Genomic DNA, 19,737 nt, shown 5'->3' with positions numbered 1-19,737 from the left:
ACGTGAATGAGCTAAATAATATTGTTTGACATTTTACGGTAATGTGTTAATAATTTCACACATAAGTCGCTCCCGAGTATAAGTCGCACCCCTGGCCAAACTATGGAAATAACTGCAACTTATAGTCCAAAAAATACGGCAAACAAAAAACAGAATGCTGGACGACAGCAAAGACTTACAGCGTGTGGAGCAGACGGCATCCACAAAGTACCATCCGTACATGACATGACAATCAACCATGTCCGCACAAAGAAGGATAGCGTCCGCACAAGAGATGGCTATGCAAAACGAAACTAAAACTGAACTGGCTGCAAAGTAAACAAAAAACAGAATGCTGGACGACAGCAAAGACTTGCAGCGTGTGGAGCAGACGGCGTCCACAAAGTACCATCCGTACATGACATGACAATCAACAATATACCTGCAAATAAGGATAGCGTCCGCACAAGAGATGGCTATGCAAAACGGAACTAAAACTGAACTGGCTGCAAAGTACCGTATTTTTCGGGGTATAAGTTGATCCGGAGTATAAGTCGCACCTGCGCAAAATGCATAAGAAAGAAGGAAAAAAACATATGTAAGTCGCACTGGAGTATAAGTCACATTTTTTGGGGAAATTTATTTGATAAAACCCAATACCAAGAATAGAAATTTGAAAGGCAATTTAAAATAAATAAAGAATAGTGAACAACAGGCTGAATAAGCGTACGTTATATGAGGCATAAATAACCAACTGAGTAGCTGCCTAGTATGTTATCGTAATATATTATGGTAAGAGTCATTCAAATAACTATAACATATAGAACATGCTATACGTTTACCAAACAATCTGTCACTCCTAATTGCTAAATCCGATGAAATCTTATACGTCTAGTCTCTCACGTGAATGAACTAAATAATATTATTTGACATTTTACGGTAATGTGTTAATAATTTCACACGCAAGTCTCTCCCGAGTATAAGTCACACCCCTGGCCAAACTATGAAAAAAACTGCAACTTATAGTCCGAAAAATACGGCAAACAAAAAACAGAATGCTGGACGACAGCAAAGACTTACAGCCTGTGGAGCAGACGGCGTCCACAAAGTACCATCCACACATGACATGACAATAAACAATGTCCGCACAAAGAAGGATGGCGTCCGCACAAGGGATGGCTATGCAAAACGAAACTAAAACTGAACTGGCTGCAAAGTAAACAAAAAACAGAATGCTGGACGTCAGCAAAGACGTACAGCGTGTGGAGCAGACGGCGTCCACAAAGTACCATCCGTACATGACATGACAATCAACAATATCCCCGCAAATAAGGATAGCGTCCGCACAAGAGATGGCAATGCAAAACGAAACTAAAACCGAAATGGCTGCAAATTACCGTATTTTTCGGAGTATAAGTTGATCCGGAGTATAAGTCGCACCTGCGGAAAATGCATAAGAAAGAAGGAAAAAAACATATGTAAGTCGCACTGGAGTATAAGTCACATTTTTGGGGGAAATTTATTGGATAAAACCCAATTCCAAGAATAGACATTTGAAAGGCAATTTAAAATAAATAAAGAATAGTGAACAACAGGCTGGATAAGTGTACGTTATATGAGACATAAATAACCAACTGAGTAGTTGCCTAGTATGTTAACGTAACATATTATGGTAAGAGTCATTCAAATAACTATAACATATAGAACATGCTATACGTTGACCAAACAATCTGTCACTCCTAATTGCTAAATCCGATGAAATCTTATACGTCTAGTCTCTTACGTGAATGAACTAAATGATATTATTTGACATTTTACGGTAATGTGTTAATAATTTCACACATAAGTCGCTCCCGAGTATAAGTCGCAGCCCTGGCCAAACTATGAAAAAAACGGCAACTTATAGTCCAAAAAATACGGTAAACAAAAAACAGAATGCTGGACGACAGCAAAGACTTACAGCGTGTGGAGCAGACGGCGTCCACAAAGTACCATTTGTCCATGACCTGACAAATAACAATGTCCCCACAAAGACGAATAGCGTCCACACAAGGGAAGGCTATGCAAAACTAAACTAAAACTGAACTGGCCGCAAAGTACCGTATTTTCCGGAGTATAAGTCGCACCTGCAGAAAATGCATAATAAAGAAGGAAAAAAACATATGTAAGTCGCACTGGAGTATAAATCGCATTTTTTGGGGAAATGTATTTGATAAAACCCAACACCAAGAATAGACATTTGAAAGGCAATTTAAAATAAATAAAGACTAGTGAACAACAGGCTAAATAAGTGTTAGTTATATGACGCATAAATAACCAACTGAGAAGCTGCCTAGTACGTTTACGTAACATATTATGGTAAGAGTCATTCAAATAACTATAACATATAGAACATTCTATACGTTTACCAAACAATCTCTCACTCTTAATTGCTAAAGCCGATGAAATCTTATATGTCTAGTCTCTTACGTGAATGAGCTAAATAATATTATTTGACATTTTACGGTAATGTGTTAATAATTTCACACATAAGTCGCTCCCGAGTATAAGTCGCACCCCTGGCCAAACTATGAAAAAAACTGCAACTTATAGTCCGAAAAATACGGTAAACAAAAAACAGAATGCTGGACGACAGCAAAGACTTACAGCGTGTGGAGCAGACGGCGTCCACAAAGTACCATCCGTACATGACATGACAATCAACAATATCCCCGCAAATAAGGATAGCGTCCGCACAAGAGATGGCTATGCAAAACGAAACTAAAACTGAACTGGCTGCAAAGTACCGTATTTTTCGGAGTATAAGTTGATCCGGAGTATAAGTCGCACCTGCGGAAAATGCATAAGAAAGAAGGAAAAAAACATATGTAAGTCGCACTGGAGTATAAGTCACATTTTTTGGGGAAATTTATTGGATAAAACCAAATACCAAGAATAGACATTTGAAAGGCAATTTAAAATAAATAAAGAATAGTGAACAACAGGCTGGATAAGTGTACGTTATATGAGACATAAATAACCAACTGAGTAGTTGCCTAGTATGTTAACGTAACATATTATGGTAAGAGTCATTCAAATAACTATAACATATAGAACATGCTATAGGTTTACCAAACAATCTGTCACTCCTAATTGCTAAATCCGATGAAATCTTATACGTCTAGTCTCTTACGTGAATGAACTAAATAATATTATTTGACATTTTACGGTAATGTGTTAATAATTTCACACATAAGTCGCTCCCGAGTATAAGTCGCAGCCTTGGCCAAACTATGAAAAAAACTGCAACTTATAGTCCGAAAAATACGGCAAACAAAAAACAGAATGCTGGACGACAGCAAAGACTTACAGCCTGTGGAGCAGACGGTGTCCACAAAGTACCATCCACACATGACATGACAATAAACAATGTCCGCACAAAGAGGGATAGCGTCCGCACAAGGGATGGCTATGCAAAACGAAACTAAAACTGAACTGGCTGCAAAGTAAACAAAAAACAGAATGCTGGACGACAGCAAAGACTTACAGCGTGTGGAGCAGACGGCGTCCACAAAGTACCATCAGTACATGACATGACAATCAACAATATCCCCGCAAATAAGGATAGCGTCCGCACAAGAGATGGCTATGCAAAACGAAACTAAAACTGAACTGGCTGCAAAGTACCGTATTTTTCGGAGTATAAGTTGATCCGGAGTATAAGTCGCACCTGCGGAAAATGCATAAGAAAGAAGGAAAAAAACATATGTAAGTCGCACTGGAGTATAAGTCACATTTTTTGGGGAAATGTGTTGGATAAAACCCAATACCAAGAATAGACATTTGAAAGGCAATTTAAAATAAATAAAGAATAGTGAACAACAGGCTGGATAAGTGTACGTTATATGAGGCATAAATAACCAACTGAGTAGTTGCCTAGTATGTTAACGTAACATATTATGGTAAGAGTCATTCAAATAACTATAACATATAGAACATGCTATACGTTTACCAAACAATCTGTCACTCTTAATTGCTAAAGCCGATGAAATCTTATATGTCTAGTCTCTTACGTGAATGAGCTAAATAATATTATTTGACATTTTACGGTAATGTGTTAATAATTTCACACATAAGTCACTCCCGAGTATAAGTCGCACCCCTGGCCAAACTATGAAAACAACTGCAACTTATAGTCCGAAAAATACCGTAAACAAAAAACAGAATGCTGGACGACAGCAAAGACTTACAGCGTGTGGAGCAGACGGCGTCCACAAAGTACAATCCGTACATGACATGACAATCAACCATGTCCGCACAAAGGATAGCGTCCGCACAAGAGATGGCTATGCAAAACGAAACTAAAACTGAACTGGCTGCAAAGTAAACAAAAAACAGAATGCTGGACGACAGCAAAGACTTACAGCGTGTGGAGCAGACGGCGTCCACAAAGTACCATCCGTACATGACATGACAATCAACAATATACCCGCAAATAAGGATAGCGTCCGCACAAGAGATGGCTATGCAAAACGAAACTAAAACTGAACTGGCTGCAAAGTACCGTATTTTTCGGAGTATAAGTTGATCCGGAGTATAAGTCGCACCTGCGGAAAATGCATAAGAAAGAAGGAAAAAAACATATGTAAGTCGCACTGGAGTATAAGTCACATTTTTTGGGGAAATTTATTGGATAAAACCCAATACCAAGAATAGACATTTGAAAGGCAATTTAAAATAAATAAAGAATAGTGAACAACAGGCTGGATAAGTGTACGTTATATGAGGCATAAATAACCAACTGAGAAGGTGCCTGGTATGTTAACGTAACATATTATGGTAAGAGTCATTCAAACAACTATAACATATAGAACATGCTATAGGTTTACCAAACAATCTGTCACTCCTAATTGCTAAATCCGATGAAATCTTATACGTCTAGTCTCTTACGTGAATGAACTAAATAATATTATTTGACATTTTACGGTAATGTGTTAATAATTTCACACATAAGTCGCTCCCGAGTATAAGTCGCACCCCTGGCCAAACTATGAAAAAAACTGCAACTTATAGTCCAAAAAATACGGCAAACAAAAAACAGAATGCTGGACGACAGCAAAGACTTACAGCCTGTGGAGCAGACGGCGCCCACAAAGTACCATCCATACATGACATGACAATCAACAATGTCCGCACAAAGAAGGATAGCGTCCGCACAAGGTATGGCTATGCAAAACGAAACTAAAACTGAACTGGCTGCAAAGTAAACAAAAAACAGAATGCTGGACGACAGCAAAGACTTACAGCGTGTGGAGCAGACGGCGTCGACAAAGTACAGCCATACATGACATGACAATCAACAATGTTTCCGCAAATAAGGATAGCTTCCGCACAAGAGATGGCTATGTAAAACAAAACTAAAACGGAACTGGCTGCAAAGTACCGTATTTTTCGGAGTATTAGTCGATCCGGAGTATAAGTCGCACGTGCCGAAAATGCATAATAAAGAAGGAATAAAACATATGTAAGTCGCACTGGAGTATAAGTCGCATTTTTTGGGGAAATTTATTTGATAAAACCCAACACCAAGAATAGACATGTGAAAGGCGATTTGAAATAAATAAAGAATAGTGAACAACAGGCTGAATAAGTGTACGTTATATAACGCATAAATAACCAACTGAGAAGGTGCCTGGTATGTTAACGTAACATATTATGGTAAGAGTCATTCAAATAACGTATAGAACATGCTATACGTTTACCAAACAATCTGTCACTCCTAATTGCTAAATCCCATGAAATCTTATACTTCTAGTCTCTTACGTGAATATGCTAAATAATATTATTTGGCATTTTACTGTAATGTGTTAATAATTTCACACATAAGTCGCTCCTGAGTATAAGTCGCACCCCTGGCCAAACTATGAAAAAACTGCAACTTATAGTCCGAAAAATACGGTAAACAAAAAACAGAATGCTGGACGACAGCAAAGACTTACAGCGTGTGGATCAGACGGCGTCCACAAAGTACCATTTGTCCATGACATGGCAAATAACAATGTCCCCACAAAGACGAATAGCGTCCGCACAAGGGAAGGCTATGCAAAACTAAACTAAAACTGAACTGGCCGCAAAGTAAACAAAAAACAATGCTGGACGACAGCAAGGACTTACAGCGTGTGGTGCAGACGCGCGTCCACAAAGTACATCTGTACATGACAATCAACAATGTCCGCACAAAGAAGGAAAATACCAACAAAAGAAAAAAAGCCACCGAAATAGGAGCGCAAGACAAGAACTAAAACACTACACACAGGAAAAAAGTCAAAATAAGTCACAGCGTGATGTGGCAGGTCGTGATGGCAAACTTATTTTGAGACAAGACCTATAGTGGTACATGGTTGGTTATGGTTTGAATTAGCGATGTCCGATAATATCGGACTGCCGATATTATCGGCCGGTAAATGCTTTAAAACGTAATATCGGAAATTATCGCTATCAGTTTTAAAAAGTAAAATTTATGACTGTTCAAAACGCTGTACGGAGTGGTACATGGACGTAGAGAGAAGTACAGAGCGCCAATAAACCTTAAACCGGCCCTATCACATAATATCTACGGCTTTTCACACACACAAGTGAATGCAACGCATACTTGGTCAACTGAGGGTGGCCGTATGAACAACTTTAACACTGTTACAAATATGCGCCACACTGTGAACCCACACCAAACAAGAATGACAAAACACATTTCGGGAGAACATCCGCACCGTAACACAACAGAAGAAATACCCAGAACCCCTTTGCAGCACTAACTCTTCTGGGACGCTACACTATGCGCCCCCCCCCCCTTCCGCTACCCCCAACCCCGCCCACCTCAACCTCCTCATGCTCTCTCAGGGAGAGCATGTCCCAAATTTCAAGCTGCTGTTTAGAGGCATGGTAAACAAAAATAATGCACTTTGTGACTTTGCTAATAAACATGGCAGTGCCATGTCGGCATTTTTTTCCATAACTTTAGTTGATTAAGTTTGGAAAAACTTTTTACATTGTTTAATGCATCCAGCGGGGCATCACAACAAAATTTGGCAAAATAATGTGTTAATTCCACGACTGTAAAAATCGGTATCGGTTGATATCGGAATCTGTAATTAAGAGTTGGACAATATCGGATATCGGCAAATAAGCTATTATCGGACATCTCTATTTTTGAGTGTTAATGACACAGCTTTGCATCAGTTGATATTCTAGTTTCAAACATGTTTTACTTAATATAGGTAATACAAATCTCAGCAAAAAGCTGTAATATCTTTCTGAGATCATTTAGGACCAAAACCCTTAAAACAAGTAAAACACTACTAACATAAAATCTTCTTAGTGAGAAGAATTATCTTATCAGCAAATAAAATAAGCAAAACAAGAAAATTAGGCGTAATATTGTATTGATTCCACGACTATATATCGGTATCGGTTGATATCGGAATCTATAATTAAGAGTTGGACAATATCGGAATATCGGATATAGGCGAAAAAGCTATTATGGCAGTGCTAGTTTGAATTCATATCCAACAATTGCGAGAACAACTTTTTATTACAGGTGTAACGGTACGTGTATTTGTATTAAACCGTTTTGGTACGGGGGTTTCGGTTCCGTATGGGGGTGTACCGAACGGGTTGCTAAGTTAGTCTTAACAAGCTGCTTTGCTGCTTCATTGTCCCAACCACACAACCATCTGATTGGTTACATATATAGTGGTAACAGCCAATCAGCAGTGCGTATTATGAGCGCATGTAGTAAATGCTTCAGCGTCGAGCAGATAGGTGTTTGGCAGGTAAGCGTAGGGCAGTATACTCTCCCCAAATGATAATAAACACCTCCCAATCAACTACTACTAACATCACTATGAGCCCGTTGACCTTCTAGAAACTTAAACTGCAGCTCAGCTCGCTCGCAGTTCTGGCTTGAGGTGAAGGTTAATTAGCTTTTGCGGTGTGTGTGTGTGTGTGTGTGTGTGTGTGTGTGTGTTTTATGGACAGAAAAGCTTTGAATGGCAGGGTCCCTGCTATCACATGTTGATAAAAATATAACATTTACATAATAAAAATCAACAACAGGCTTCCCAAATGCTGTGATAAATTAAGCATGATGAGTTGACTTGAAACTGTTTAATGTTGCACTTTTTATATGTAGAAGAAAAGATTTGTCATTTTATTTAATCTGAGCAACAATTTGAGGCAGTTTAATGTTGATTAACGTGGGCAGAATTAATATAGTGTTCCCAATGTTAAAAGGATAAAGCCATTGTTTACAAATTTGGTAAATAAATAACCAAAACATTTTAGATTTTGTTGTTTTCTTACTGTACCGAAAATGAACCGAACTGCGACCTCGAAACCGAGGTACGTACCGAACCAAAATTTTTGTGTAGCGTTACAATATTGGCTACTGAGTTTCCATTTTTTTATGATTTCTGCTGGTTGTATGCCTGGGAATTTTTTCAATAAATAAAAGGCATTGGTTCCGAAAAGTTTAAAAAACACTGCACTATGGGATCCGTGCTATGCAAGAAGTGTCGAAATGCTCAACCTGTTTTGCAATACCTCACCACAGCAGCTTCCGGTCTCGATAAGCATGTTGTCACTGCAGAGACGAAGCAACAAGATACATTGCTTAGGTCGTCCTAACCCTCAGGCTAAAATGTATTTAGATGCAGATTTTTAAAACAACAACAAGACTCCGGACATGGTACATGACAGGATGGGGAGCTGCCAGAGCTACACCCAGGTTGCAAGTTTCTGTAAGAATCTAAAGGATAGCAGTGATGTAAGTATGGCTTTCTACAACTAAAATGTGATTGCCGTGCGTAGTTTTAGTAAAATTATGTCGATCGGATGATCCGACTAGGTGACGCTTTGCCTCGGGGCCGGTTTCCTTCCTGTCCTTCTTTTAGATCACGTGGTCTGGAGCAGGATATCAGAAATAACCATTTGAATTTTGTCAGAGTGGACAGTGTCCTACGGGCCAATGTTTTTTGTTTTTTTTTTAGTTTTGAATTGTATTCACCAGAGGAGGTCAGATGCTTTTGTCTGTCTGAGAATAAACACATTCACCGTCACGCATCCTGCCTGAGAGCTGAGGCCGAGTGTAGCCACATGGAAAATATGGGGCTGAGGACTCTATCTTACTAGCAAGGCGGTTTCAGATTCTGGCGTACAGATGCAATAATCGACTTAGGGTCCAGCTACACAAAAATTTCGGTTCGTTATGTACCTCGGTTCATTTTCGGTACAGTAAGAAAACAACAAAATACACATTTTTTGGTTATTTATTTACCAAATTTGTAGACAATGGCATAACATACATATATACACACAGGGTCCATTGCCAAGGTTAATGTGGTCAACATATATAAAATAAAAACTAAATAAGATAAGGCTCAGAATGGTTTCTCAACAAAACCTTTCTACGTATAAAGTGTTTTTTTTGATTGATTGATTGAGACTTTTATTAGTAGATTGCACAGTACAGTACATATTCCGTACAATTGACCACTGAATGCAAACACCCCAAAGAGTTTTTCAACTTATTGGGGTTCTATGTTCATCAACACCCCCCCCCAGCCTGGCTAACTTGGCAGTAAGAGGATATATGGGCTTATTGTTCTTCCACCATAGAAGTGGGTCAAAATCTAGTTTTTAATGCAATACAGCAACCACCTGCGACCCCAAACAGGACAAGCGGTAGAAAATGGATGGATGGATGGTCTTAAATCTGCTGCTATAAAAATATTTGTTATTGCTTCAGCCCTGCCTGACTCGCCAAGGAGAGGATCCATGGGAGAGGATCCATGAATGCAGTGGTGACGCTTCAAAGGAGTTAGCATGTTTGACTTGTTGGCAAAAGCACACACTACTGCAGCTGAACAATGTCGGCAAACCTCCGTCCTCCATTGTTGTATCGCACCGCACAGCCAAAGTGTTCCCAAACGGGAGATGTTAACGAGGCAGGAGGGTCTTCCAGCTCTGGCTTTTGCATTTTCTCCTAGCCCGGTCGCTGCTAGCCTGTTGTGTGTTGTGCCTCGCTCTGCATTGTTTACACAACCTGCGGTGCGCTACCTAATATGTCCGTGTGGAAACTCGTTCGGTACACCTCCGAACCGAACCGAAACCCTCATACCTAAACGGTTCAATACAAATACACGTACCGTTACACCCCTAATATTTATGGAACATGTCCACAAAAAAATATAGCTGTCAACCCTGAATATTGCAATGTTGTATTTTTTTTCAGCTTATGAATTTACATTCATATTTTGTTGATGTATTATTCAATAAATATATTTATAAAGTATTTTTGAATTGTTGCTATTTTTAGAATATAAAAAAAAAATCTTATGTACCCCTTCGCATACTTTTAAGTACCCCCAGGGTTACGCATACCCCCATTTGAGAACCACTGTAGTAATCGACTATCGATACGTTTTTTTTTAGGGTTGTACGGTTCACCGGTATTGATAAAGTTGTTGTCCCGATACCAATATTTTGGTACCGGTACCAAAATGTATTTTGATACCTTTTGATACTTATCTAAATAAAGGGGGATCACAGGAAAAATGCATTATTGGCTTTATTTTAACAAAAAAATACATTAAACATATGTTTGTTATTGCAAGTGTGCCCTTAAATAAAATTGTTAACATACAAGACAACTTGTCTTTTAGTAGTAAGTAAGCAAACAAAGGTTCCTAATTTAGCTGCTATTGTGTCATTTATCATTGTATTATTTTGTCAACATTATGAGGGACAAACTGTAAAAATGGATTATTAATCTACTTGGTCATTTACTGTTAATATCTCCTTATTTTCTGTTTCAACATGTTCTATCTACACTTCTGTTAAAATGTAACAATCACTTATTCTTCTGTTGTTTGGATGATACCACAAATTTGGGTATCAATCCGATACCAAGTCAAGACAATTGGTCATATTGAAAGTCCTCATGTGTCCAGGGACATATTTCCTGAGTTTATGAACATAATATACATTTTAAAAAAACGATGTTGTGATGCCCAAAAAAATCAATGTAATCGTAATAGTATCGACTAGATACGCTCCTGTACTTGGTATCATTACAGTGGATGTTAGGTGTAGATCCACCCATGGCGTTTGTTTATATTGTGATGCCGGTGAGCTACGGTGTGTAGTGAAGCATGTTTACCTATTCCTCGTCCAGCAGGGATGATACTTGTTAGAAACATACTTTATTTGTCGCCATAGAGGCGAGGATTAGTGATTTAGAAGTAGCCAAAACACTGTCGATTGCGGATGGACGTTCGCCGCTAAGCTAGCTAGCTATGTCTTAAAGCACCTCTTCCAGAAGGCGTTTCAGTGTTATATCTTGACCTATATCTTTGGTTTTTAGGCCAAAATGTGTCTGTTCTCCCTTTTCTAGCTACAAACTGTGTCTGCTTGTAAGTACTCTGTAATTGTGTGCTGCCGAACATGCTCATTTGCTCAATGTGATGCTTTTCAAACATGTTGTTGACTATGTTTTTCATACGGTGTTGATGTGGAAATGGTTGCCTCGGCATTTTGTTGGTGTGGCACCGAACGGAGATGTTGACATGCGGAGTTTCAAACACTTCATTCTCTAGCAGGTGACTTTTCAAATGATGCTACATATTAGCAGCAATGCTACTTTTTGTAGCAACGCTTTTGCCCGACACTTAAAAAATTACGGTTATCTGTTCGACATATTCCCACTTGAAGCCAAACCTTCCTCCTGTTTTTCATCGGAATTAATTTTTTCCTTCTTTTGTTACCAGATTCGCACCTTCACTCTCTCGTATCGTATACGTAGCGGGTTATAATACGTAATTGACAGTAGATGATGTGAAGAGCTTTGAGTTTTGAGAAAAACGCTATATAAATCTAATCCATAATTATTATTATAGCCTGGTACTAGAACTATTTATTTATTTAATAGTTTATTGGTTGAACATATTTATCTTTTAACATTCTATTTTACATGGTGAGGAATTACAAAAGAATACACACGCTCGACTCCGTAGTCTCCACTTTCTTGCAGCTGCCCTCGGTCTCGCAGGATTTCCCCCATTGTTAGCTCAGTGGCCTTGTGGTTAGAGTGTCCGCCCTGAGATCGGTAGGTCGTGAGTTCAAAACCCCGGCTGAGTCATGCCAAAGACTATAAGAATGGGACTCCCTGTTTGGCACTCAGCATCAAGGGGATGGAATTGGGGTTTAAATCACCAAAATGACTCCCGAGCGCAACCACCGCTGCTGCTCACTGCTCCCCTGTGGGATGGGTCAAATGCAGAGGATAATTTCACCACACTTAGTGTGTTTGTGACAACCATTGGCACTTTAAAGGCCTACTGAAATGAGATTTTCTTATTTAAACGGGGATAGCAAGTCCATTATATTTGTCATACTTGATCATTTCGCGATATTGCCATATTTTTGCTGAAAGGATTTAGTAGAGAACAACGACGATAAAGTTTGCAACTTTTGGTGGCTAATAAAAAACCCTTGCCTGTACCGGAAGTAGCAGACGATGTGCGCGTGACGTCACGGGTTGTGGAGCTCCTCACATTGTTTATAATCAAAGCCACCAGCAGCAAGTGCAATTCGGACTGAGAAAGGGACGAGTTCCCAATTATTTTGAGCGAGTATGAAAGATTCGTAAATTAGGAAATTTAGAGTGAAGCACTAAAAGAAAAACAACAAAAAAAAGGCGACTGCTCCAGGCGACGGCAGTGAGAGCGATTCAGATGTTATTAGACACTTTTACTAGAATAATTTTGGAAAATCCCTTATCTGCTTATTGGGTTAATAGTGTTTTAGTGAGATTATAAAGTCATACCTAAAAGTCAGAGGGCTGCGGTTAACGCCAGTGTCTCTGAGAAAAGCCAATGGAGTAGCCAAGATCACAGCTGCCTTTTTGACAGCTACAGGAGGAGGTCGCATAATCCACTCAAGTCTCCGACTTAATATCACAATTTTCCCATCCAAAAACTTGCTGGTTGACGTAGAGCAGGGGTCGGCAACCCGCGGCTCCGGCCACTCTCTTTGGCCACTCTGATGTGGCTCAGCTGCACAATCGCCCCCCGCCCCCCTCACCCCAATTGTTACGGGGGCATTCCAGTCCTCGGAGCCTCTTCCGGACATCACCCGGTGTCAACATTCTTCGATTTTCACTCGGACGACAATATTAAGGGTGTGCCGTGATGGCTTTACTTTTAGCACCCTCTACATTTTGACGCGTTTCACAAAATAAAGACGACAATGGGTATAACCGCTGGTTGTCACCCATATAACAGTAATAAGGGCATGCCATGAAGCCATTGCCTTTAACGCCTACTACAACATGTACAGACATCTTGCCAGTACAGTATCATGTTGTATGTGGCTTCCGCAGATACACGTACACGACTGCAAGGCATACTGGGTGACACACAGTACACTGAAAGTTGTGATATAAATAACTTTAACACTCTTACTAATATGCACCACACTGTGAACCCACACCAAACAAGAATGACAAACACATTTCGGGATAACATCCTCACAGTAACACCACATAAACACAACAAAATAAATAATAAATAAAATAAATAATCCTTTGCGTCCATGACTCTTCCTGACTATATTATACACCCCTGCCCACCTCAACCGACGCATGGAAGGAGGGGGGGGGGGTAAACGGGTTTTGGTGCTAGCGGGGTGTATACTATAGCCTGAAATTGTCACGGATGCATAGGATTATGGGTAATTGTTATGTTGCGTTTATAATGTGTTATTGTGAGGATGTTCTCCAGAAATGTGTTTGTCATTCTTGTTTGGTGTGGGTTCACAGTGTGGTGCATATTAGTAAAAGTGTTAAAATGGTTTATATCACAACCTTCAGTGTACTCTGTGTCACTCAGTATGCCTTGCAGTCGCGTACGTGTATCTGCGGAAGCCACATACACAATTATACTGGACTGGCAAGCGTTCTGTACATGTTGTAGAAGGCGTCAAAGGAAATAGCTTCGTCGCACGCCTTTATTACTGTTATATGGGTGACCACCAGCAGATATTCGCCAGAATGATTGCGGCTCCCTTTGTCTTCTTTAATTTGTAAAACGGGTCAAAATGGCTCTTTGAGTGGTAAAGGTTGCCGACCCCTGACGTAGAGAAACGTGTTCGCTTGACCGCTCTGTGTTAAAGCTTCTCAATAAACAAAGAAACACCGGCTGTGTTTCGGTGCTAAAGGCGGCCGCAATACACCGCTTCCCACCTACATCTTTCTTCTTTGACGTCTCCATTATTAATTGAACAAATTGCAAAAGATTCAGCAACACAGATGTCCAAAATACTGTGCAATTATGCGATGAAAAGAGACGACCTTTAGCCGTAAGTGGTGCTGGGCTAATATGTCCGCTACAACCCGAGACGTCACAAACACGCGTGATCATACGCGTCATCGTTCCGCAACGTTTTCAACAGGAAACTCCGCGGGAAATTTTAAATTGTAATTTAGTAAACTAAACCGGGCGTATTGGCATGTGTTGCGATGTTAATATTTCATCATTGATATATAAACTGTCAGACTGCGTGGTCGGTAGTAGTGGGTTCCAGTAGGCCTTTAAATTAATGTCTCGTACCAACTCACACGTTTCGGTAATATCTCAACGAAAATGAGTCGGTGCCATGCAAATAATTTTATGTACCGCTACCTTTCTAATGATTTGTGCGACCGCCATTAATCACCGCTCCTTCTCTCCCGCAGGATCAATTTGACAACTTGGAGAAGCACACGCAGTGGGGGATCGATTTTCTGGAGAGGTACACGAAGTTCGTCAAGGAAAGGTCGGAGATAGAAACCAACTATGCAAAACAAATTAGGTGAGTGCTTGAACTGGGGAGCCCCTCTATGCGGGGTGACTTTCCTGAATCTCCAGAGTCGACCCCAACCTGTGACCCTCCGACCTGCGAGTGCAGAGAGAAACCACGGCCATAGTGGTGCAGGATCAGTCCTCCCTCCACCTCCCCTGTTGCTGACTTCTGCTTCAGGCATGAGGAAGTCTGCGTGTGTGGTAGTGTGTGTGTGTGTGTGTGTGTGTTGGGGGTGGAGCTTGTGTTTCCATAGCAACATGTAGGTATCAGCCATGTGTACCCCTGGTCTGACCCAGATTTGTGCTCCTCCAACCACAAGTGGCCATTTCCAACGAGCGTATGAGCAGCCTTCCTTAGGGCATGCTAACACAGTGAGAGAGATTACCACCCCCCAACCCCCTCCTCCATTAGTCATCTTTAAAGAGACCTGGCAATATGGTTAATGCTCTAAGTATGGACTCCCAGCCCACCCCCAATGCTATTTTGACTAGCCAATACCAATGCTGCATTGCCATAGCAACACCGCTTTGGCAAATCCCAGCAGGCGTGTCCTCCTTTTTTTTTCAGTGTACAAACCCCGTTTCCATATGAGTTGAGAAATTGTGTTAGATGTTAATATAAACGGAATACAATGATTCTCAAATCATTTTCAACCCATATTCAGTTGAATATGCTACAAAGACAACATATTTGATGTTCAAACTGATAAATATTTGTTTTTTACAAATAATTATTAACTTTAAAATTTGATGCCTGCAATAAGAAGTTGGGAAAGGTGGCAATAAATACTGATAAAGTTGAGGAATGCTCTTCAAACACTTATTTGGAACACCCCACAGGTGTGCAGGCTAATTGGAAACAGGTGGGTATCATGATTGGGTATAAAAACAGCTTCCCAAAAAAGGCTCAGTCTTTCACAAGAAAGAATGGGGCGAGGTACACCCCTTTGTCCACAACTGCGTGAGCAAAAAGTCAAACAGTTTAAGAACAATGTTTCTCAAAGTGCAATTGCAAAAAATTTAAGGATTTCAACATCTACGGTCCATAATATCATCAAAAGGTTCAGAGAATCTGGAGAAATCACTCCACGTAAGCGGCATGGCCGGAAACCAACATTGAATGACCGTGACCTTCGATTCCTCGGACGGGACTGTATCAAAAACCCACATCAATCTCTAAAGGATATCACCACAAGGACTCAGGAACACGTCAGTAAACCACTGTCACTAAATACAGTTTGTCACTACATCTGTAAGTGCAAGTTAAAGCTCTACTATGCAAAGTGAAAGCCATTTATCAACAACATCCAGAAACACTGTCGGCTTCTCTGGGCCTGAGGTCATCTAAGATGGACTGATGCAAAGTGGTCTGTGGTCTGACGAGTCCACATTTCAAATTGTTTTTGGAAATATTCGACATTGTGTCATCCGGACCAAAGGGAAGCGAACCACCCAGACTGTTATCGACGGAAAAATTCTAAATCCAGCATCTGTGATGGTATGGGGGTGCATTAGTGCCCAAGGCATGGGTAACTTACACATCTGTGAAGGCACCATTAATGCTGAAAAGTACACACAGGTTTTAGAACAACATATGCTGCCATCTAAGTGCCGTCTTTTTCATGGACGCCCCTGCTTATTTAAGCAGGACAATGCCAAGCTTCATTCAGTACGTGTTAAAACAGTATGGCTTTGTAAAAAAAGAGTGCGGGTACTTTCCTGGCCCGCCTGCAGTCCAGACCTGTCTCCCATCGAAAATGTGCGGAGCATTATGAAGCTTAAAATACGACAGCGGTGACCCCAAACTGTTGAACGACTAAGCTCTCCTTAAAACAAGAACGGGAAAGAATTCCACTTTCAAAACTTCAACAATTAGTTTAATCAGTTCCCAAACGTTTATTGAGTGTTGTTAAAAGAAAAGGTGATGTAACACAGTGGTGAACATGCCCTTTCCCAACTACTTTGGCACGTGTTGCAGCCATGAAATTCTAACTTAATTATTAGTGGCAAAAAAAAGAAGAAGTTTGAGTTAGAACCTCAAATATCTTGTCTTTGTAGTACATTCAATTGAATATGGTTGAAAAGGATTTGCAAATCATTGTATTCTGTTTATATTTACATCTAACACAATTTCCCAACTCATATGGAAACTGAGTTTGTACGATAATAGGACGACTAGTCTGTGTTTACATGTATTCCCTACCGTCCCTAGTATTCAACTAGAAGGAAAAGACAACTACTACGAACACAATAGAAATACAACTCTTGTATATGTCATTTTTGGACATTTTGAAATGCACAGCGTTCACCATTGCAAGCACACGCGTCACACGCGTCCACTAATCCACAAATAATCCTCTTCCAATGGCAGCGATGTAAACATGGACAATGCTTCTAGTCTGGTCCAGGCGGGGTGATGCATTCGTGCCCCCCGAAAATTGCAGTGGGACATGATCCATGACACGATAGCTCACAGGTGAGGGTTGCACACTGAAAAATTAAAGTATACGGTGGCGATTGTGATGTATTTCATTTTCAAAACCAATACAATATTTAGAAAGGTCTCAGTTAGTGATGTCCGATAATATCGGCCGATAAATGCTTTATATTGTAAAATCGGAGATTATCGGTATCGGTTGCAAAATTATTGGTATCGGTTTCAAAAATTACAATTTATGACTTTTTAAAACGCCACTGTGTACATAGACATGAAGCTTAAAGGCACTTCCCATGCGTGCCGGCCCAGTCACATAATATTTAGGGCTTTTCACACACACAAGTGAATGCAAGCAGTACTTGGTCAACAGCCATACAGGTCACACTGAGGGTGGCCGTATGAACAACTTTTAACACTAGAACAAATATGCGCCACACTGTGAACCCACACCAAACAAGAATAACAAACACATTTCGCACCGTAACACAACATGAACACAACAGAAGAAATGCCCTGAACCCCTTGCAGCACTAACTCTTCCTGGAACGCTACAATATACACTCCCCCCAACCCTGGCCACCTCAACCTTCTCATGCTCTCTCAGGGAGAGCATGTCACAAATTCCAAATATTGTATTGTCCCCGAAGAGTTAGTGCTGCAAGGGGTTCTGGGTATTCTGGGAAATCTTTCCCAAATTCCAAGCTGCTGTTTTGAGGCATGTTAAAAAAAAAAAAAGCACTTTGTGATTTTGGCACCATTAATGCTGAAAGGTACATACAGGTTTTGGAACAACATATGCTGCCATCTAAGCGCCGTCTTTTTCATGAACGCTCCTGCTTATTTCAGCAAGACAATGCCAAGCCACATTCAGCACGTGTTACAACAGCGTGGCTTCGTAAAAAAAGAGTGCGGGTACTTTCTTGGCCCGCCTGCAGTCCAGACCTGTCTCCCAACGAAAATGTGCGGCGCATTACGAAGCGTAAAATACGACAGCGGAGACCCCGGACTGTTGAACGACTGAAGCTCTACATAAAACAAGAATGGGAAAGAATTCCACTTTCAAAGCTTCAACAATTAGTTTCCTCAGTTCCCAAATGTTTATTGAGTGTTGTTAAAAGAAAAGGTGATGTAACACAGTGGTGAACATGCCCTTTCCCAACTACTTTGGCACGTGTTGCAGCCATGAAATTCTAAGTTAATTATTATTTGCAAAAAATAAAAAGAAAATTTGAGTTTGAACATCAAATATCTTGTCTTTGTAGTGGTTGAAAAGGATTTGCAAATTCCGTTTATATTAACATGAAACACAATTTCCCAACTCATTTGAAAACGGGGTTTGTATTTCTTTGAATGGCCCAACACTGTTGGTTTACTGTAGCGTGACTGACTGGACAACGACTTTTGCTATAATTAGAGGACGACTCGGGGAGAGCGACACTAGTTTATCTGCCTAGCAACAGTGCACACACAGCAGGGAATCGAGGCGTCGGGGATGAGCGCAGATTAAGCTGGATGGAGTGCAGACGCATGTAACATGGATTCCCCCCACCCCCCGTGTCTCGTGTATTATTGAATATTAATGCCTGTGTCTCGTTTTTGGCACATTGAAATATCCCTCTAAATTCAGCAGTTTTATGTTTGTTTATTTAGTTCTTGACAACGGGTCTTTGTGATTCTCGGCACATTTTGTGTTGACGACAAGAGCAGCCATAAAATACGGACAGCATCCCTTCTCTCATACCCACGTCTGCTGACAAAAGGCCATGTTAGAAAAAGCATGCTTGTTTCTGGTGACTGGTTCTGCGTTTAACCCCCGGGGGGATGTGGACGGGTGGGGCGTAGTTTATGACCCGGCGAGGAGAAGTATGGAGATGTCGTAGCCGGAACAGAAAGCACTCAGCGGATACGACTGGCGTTGGTCCACAAGGGGATGTGTCAAGACAACGAAAATGGCTAGAGATGTCCGATATTATAGGCCGATAAATGCTATTGTTGGCAGACTTCTCAAGCCATGGTGTGGGTTCCAAGGACCGTCAAGGAAGGACACAGCTGCGGGCACGTTTAGACTAATAATGCCTGGATAAATGTATATTTGTGAGTTTTAATGGAAATAAATATTCTGTAGGGTTTGCAAGGACACAAGTTAGTTTTTTTTTACTCAATATGACAGTAAAACTGTCGTACTAAATCTGAAAGTTATATAAACATAACTCCAAAACCAAACATGCATTGCAAACACAAACATTAGGTTTTACTCACTATGACAGTATACTGTCACACTCAATAAGACAGTTATTTAAACATTACGCTTAAAGGCCTACTGAAAGCCACTACTACCGACCACGCAGTCTGATAGTTTATATATCAATGATGAAATATTAACATTGCAACACATGCCAATACGGCCGGGTTAGTTTACTAAATTGCAATTTGAAATTTTGCGCGAAT

General features: G+C 40.4%; 1 protein-coding gene across 29 annotated transcripts in view; it reads left to right on the top strand.

Moving 5' to 3' along the window:
- Positions 1 to 19,737, top strand: part of LOC133557521 (formin-binding protein 1) — a 204,771-nt gene that overhangs the window by 52,313 nt on the left and 132,721 nt on the right. For 28 of the 29 annotated variants that reach the window (XM_061908016.1, XM_061908032.1, XM_061908028.1 and 25 more), the window contains exon 2: positions 14,747 to 14,862. In XM_061908016.1, coding sequence (XP_061764000.1) covers positions 14,747 to 14,862 — 116 coding nt within the window. Of the gene's footprint in view, positions 1 to 8,578; positions 8,780 to 14,746; positions 14,863 to 19,737 lie in introns of those variants that run through there. The other variant, XM_061908023.1, reaches the window with a different exon arrangement.

Source organism: Nerophis ophidion, linkage group LG08 (assembly GCF_033978795.1).
Source record: "Nerophis ophidion isolate RoL-2023_Sa linkage group LG08, RoL_Noph_v1.0, whole genome shotgun sequence".
Taxonomy (NCBI): Eukaryota; Metazoa; Chordata; class Actinopteri; order Syngnathiformes; family Syngnathidae; genus Nerophis; species Nerophis ophidion.
Note: the sequence above shows the minus strand (reverse complement) of the source record. Positions and strands in the feature narration are given on the sequence as shown.